Consider the following 4,630-nt stretch of genomic DNA (forward strand, 5'->3'; position numbering starts at 1 on the left):
GCTGAAGTTTAACAACATGAATAAAAGCAAATCCACCTTCATAAAAGCATATGGCTATACCATTAAAAATATGACTTGTAAAATGGAGGCCATTTAACCGTGCGTACTGGCTAGGCTTTCCCCTTTATCTCCCACAGTCACGTGTCTAGCACATCCAATCCAATCTCTGCAGTGATTCAACTTATCAGAGGTCTGTAGTTCACCGCGAAGTCAAGTAGTTAGTTACTTGATTTCAACGGATTCTGCTTTTGTGGCAGTTTCATTGTGGGTGTATCCGTCCGGCTGCTCTCTCTTTGCTTGTTTTTTGTTATGTCGACATTGGGGACACTGAGTTACTACGCTGACTCACACATTCCACACGAGAATGACGATCATTTGGCACCGAGGTTCTCATCTGGACCCTTGGTCCAGCAGCAGGCTCGCGAACTGACGCTACTTGAATATGGCGAACAGGAGCCGTACACTTTCCAGGCCAAATCGTCAATTTTCGGTGCGTCGTGGGGTCCCCTGCCAGTGCACCCCCCAGGCGCATCCATCGCCTACCAGCCGTACATTCATCACCCATGTTCAACAGGAGAACCCGATGGAGCATCCGTGCGTTCCTGGGCGCTGGAACCGCTTCCTGCCCTTCCTTTCACGGGATTATCCACAGATACGCACCATGATATAAAACTAGAACCACTGGTTGGGAATGGTGAGTGCACCACGCATACACTGCTTGTGGCCGAGACTGACAACAATACGAGCCAAGCAGAGAGGAAGGTACCAGACGATGCGGTTTCCAACGGATCACAGGATGACAAAACTCCAGTAGAGAAGAAGCTAGATATAGACCCAAGTAAGTGCAACTATCAGAATGGGTTTATTTTTTATTTTTATATGAACAGGCTTCGTTTTTGGCTACTCAAACAGATGAGTCCAATAGGAGTCGATTTGATATGTAATGAGAGAAGAGATCTATTGTAGATTCCAGCATTTTCCAGTATAGGCCTAAAGCTAAAGGTCTTCTAGCAATTTCTTTTTTCTTTTTGTTCTGTGGGTGGCAATAATCTGCATTTGCATTTGACAGCCTGTTTCAATGGAAAGTGTCCAGTAATTAAAAACCACATATTTGCATTAATATAGACCACTGCATGTCATATTTTCAAGAATTCTTTGAAGTGCTGCCCTAAATTATAGTGTGGTTTTAGACACAATACATTGGATTAAATTGTATATATATGAAGCTGGATTTTCTTTCTTCTAACAGACAGTAAGGCCCTTGTTTCCCCTTCATTCAAGGATGCCAAAAACTGTCAGTAGGAAGAAAATTATAGCTTGCACATAAAATTTTCGATCATATAAACTATATACCCGCAGGCCGGAAACATTTAATCCATGATATTGCTCTCCAATTTCTCAGCATATAAAAAAATTCTAGTCAAGTAGCCTTTATTTTAGACTCTTCTTTCTTCTCGCGCGCTGGCCATAAAATGGCCGCAGTATTTTCCAAGTGGCAACATGACTAGCTCTCTCTCTCCGACCCTTCTTGCAGATAACCCTGCGTCCAACTGGCTGCACGCGAAGTCCACTAGGAAAAAGCGCTGTCCATACACTAAGCATCAAACTCTCGAGCTGGAGAAAGAATTTCTGTTTAATATGTACCTCTCACGCGACCGTAGATATGAAGTGGCAAGACTCCTAAATCTCACCGAGAGACAAGTCAAAATTTGGTTCCAAAACCGTAGGATGAAGATGAAGAAATGCAATAAAGATCGTCCAAAAGACATTTAAAAAAATGGAAAGCTGTAATGCGCACTGCAGATGTGAACTAGCCTGTCTTTCCCCTCATGCACAACCACAGTAGATTATTATTGATAGCCAACATTTTGTAATGTTAGATTGCACAAACCTTTGATCTGAGCTTGTATATATTTGATTGTGTCTTTGTATACAGCTTGTTGGTGATAGTTCTCTTATTTGTTCTGCTGCTTGTTTTAGCATTTCGCATTGTGTACATTTTAAATATGTTAAATATGTTAAATTGTGTTTTTTTAAAAGTAGCCTATATACCAGTTCATGATTTCAGGGAAATAGTTTCTGCGATATGAAATGCTGATGATATGCATGACTATTTTTTTTATTATTCAAAAATAAATGGTAGCGTAATGTATCAATGTTTAATGTGACTACCTAGATGTATATGAACTACCTATGTATTAAGATGAATTAATTTATGTTGTGTTGTTCGTCTTTGTAATATTTCAGTGAATTTTGTAACATTTACGTGCTTGTAATGTCATATGTGAAAATTGCATACGCCAATACCTCAAATCAACAGTGTTAGTTCTTTTCAAATTAAATGTGTACATAATAAATACATTTCTGATAAATAGTATATTTCGTTAAGACTCTCTATTCGAAAATAATACTTTTTCTTGGGTTTCATTGGTTACAATAATTGCTAATGAAGTGCAAATCTGCATCGATAGAGCAATAAGTAATAACTGCAGTCAAGTGTTTGTGTGCTATACAGCACATAAAGTTCCAGAATCATGAAAGACTCAACATTAATAAATCGTCCCTCAACGAGGTTGACAGTGACTGCAATCCCGTGCTATTTTTACTCGAGAAATATTTTACCGCCCTCCAAAAAGTTTTACACTTCTCATGCGCGCTATACCGTTATCTTGCAACCCACTGTTTAGTGTCCTGTTAACGACCAGGATGCCGTTTATCCGAATAAATAAAGCTTAGTTTGATGCTCGTAGGCCTGCTCTATTTGTGCCTCGCCCCTGCGAGCGATATTAGTGGCCGTGCGGCAATAAACCACAATCACAGTCTTAACTGTTTATGGGGTGCAAAGCGCTTGAGGGCGGAACTACGACTTTTTGTAGGCGTGTCAATACAATTACATTGGATATTTTATAAAATTTTGAATGTACGTTTTTTATTTATTTCAAAATTAAAGTTTATTTTGTATTACTTTATATTGTATTCTTATTCATATTATCCTATTCTTCTTCTTATTATTATTACTACTATTATTTGTAGGCTATTAATTGTATGAAATAAACACAAAATAAAGGAAAACCGAAAGCAAGGAAAAACTATAGGCTACCTTGCTTGCAGATCTTCAAAGGCTCTAACCCAGACAGCATCGTAAAATGGGGCTTAGCCACACTGCCTGTTTTTTCCTATGCTAATTACTTTATTACTCCTCAGCAACAATTAAAACGTTGCAGAACTGATCACCCATTTGTTGCGGAAACAAAACTATTGACGCATTGTACTTTTTCTTGCTGTGTCCAGTATCTTTACTATTTTGCATTTTTGGTCATTTAAACGTAGCCTAAGCATTTTTTTTTTACTTGATTTACTTAATTTGTTTACTTTTTATGAACTCTTGTCCTGTTTTTTTAAGCCTTAAAGATGAATCATAAAGGTGCACTCGTTTTTGCTTAATGGTATGACTATAGGAATTCTAAATATTTCCGTTTTGGTATATGTGCTCCCTTATTTAACACCCGATCCATCAGTGAATCAGCTCATTAATAAAGTGCTTCATGATCTATATTTGGTGTGTCTGATGAGTGAGACACCACAATTGGGCAGTGCTGTGGGTCCTCCTTGATCAGAATTGGGAAACATTATATTGTATTCTAACAAACACACTGGCCAAATGAGCCACCACTGCCATTAAATGAGCCACTAGCATTAGTATCCAGCAGGTGGCGACAGCGGTTTGTTTCAAAATACCAAGTGACAAAACGGATTCTGCATTACAGCAACCTAACTTAACAAGGGCCAGCCACGAACAAGACCTATTTATTGATGCAAATATTTCAACAACTGTCCATTAAGGTTCAAAACCATTTTTTGGTTAAAAAGGCCCGTGGACAAAGTCAGATTGAATTCTCATTTAATTTTGTTTTTATTTTGAGCATTAATGCAATACTTTCAAGTTGAACTGATAATGATAATATTGCAAACAATTAAGAACCCATATCACGTGCATCTAATTTTATATGCTGTACCTTTTGATTTACATAACGTTTTTTTATTTACATCAGCCATTAAAAGTACATCATGGATTGATGTTTGGAAAATTATTTGAATTCTCTTGAATGCTGACCCTTATAAGTTATATACAAGTACAAACATGACCTCCCACCATGTAGTTTCCCCCAGTTTCACCAATAAATCTGGAAAATTGATTGCTATCTATGGTTCCATTAAAACCTTCCACCATCCATGGAACCTTTCCACTGACAAAAGGTTCTTTACACTCTTAAAAATAAAGGTTTCAAAAGAAGGTTTTCACAGTGATGCGATAGAAAAACTATTTTGGGTTCCCCAACAAACCTTTCAGGGAACAGTTCTTGAAAAAAAATATTAGTGTGACAGAACCTACAGAACCCCTTTCCACTATAAAAAAAACAACAACTTATATGTCCAGTGGAAAGGTTTCATGGATGTTAGGTTCTTCATGGAACCAGATGCCAATTTATAAGAGAGTATATAATGGAAAAAGGTTCTTTACATTAGAAATGTTCTTCACACTAAGAAAACTTGTTCTTGAAACTTGAAACCTTCACACTTGTTCTTTTAAGAACTTTTAATTGAAAGGTTCTATGGGAACCCAATATGA

General features: G+C 37.5%; 1 protein-coding gene across 1 annotated transcript; it reads left to right on the top strand.

Moving 5' to 3' along the window:
• hoxa9b (homeobox A9b) lies at window positions 1–2,425 on the top strand. The gene is made up of 2 exons (XM_079894807.1): window positions 1–838; window positions 1,535–2,425. Exons 1-2 carry the CDS (start codon window positions 310–312, stop codon window positions 1,771–1,773), a joined length of 768 nt encoding a protein of 255 aa, XP_079750933.1. The 5' UTR covers window positions 1–309; the 3' UTR covers window positions 1,774–2,425.
• Window positions 2,426–4,630: the final 2,205 nt, after the last annotated feature.

The sequence above is a fragment of the Squalius cephalus genome, assembly GCF_949319135.1.
Source record: "Squalius cephalus genome assembly, chromosome: 15".
NCBI classification, from domain to species: Eukaryota; Metazoa; Chordata; class Actinopteri; order Cypriniformes; family Leuciscidae; genus Squalius; species Squalius cephalus.

Excerpts from the sequence above, each read along its gene's own strand:
- hoxa9b (XM_079894807.1), top strand. The coding sequence starts at position 310 with ATGTCGACATTGGGGACACTGAGTTACTACGCTGACTCACACATTCCA. Across the intron at positions 839-1,534 it reads GAAGCTAGATATAGACCCAA|ATAACCCTGCGTCCAACTGG; the intron begins GTAAGTGCAACT and ends CCCTTCTTGCAG.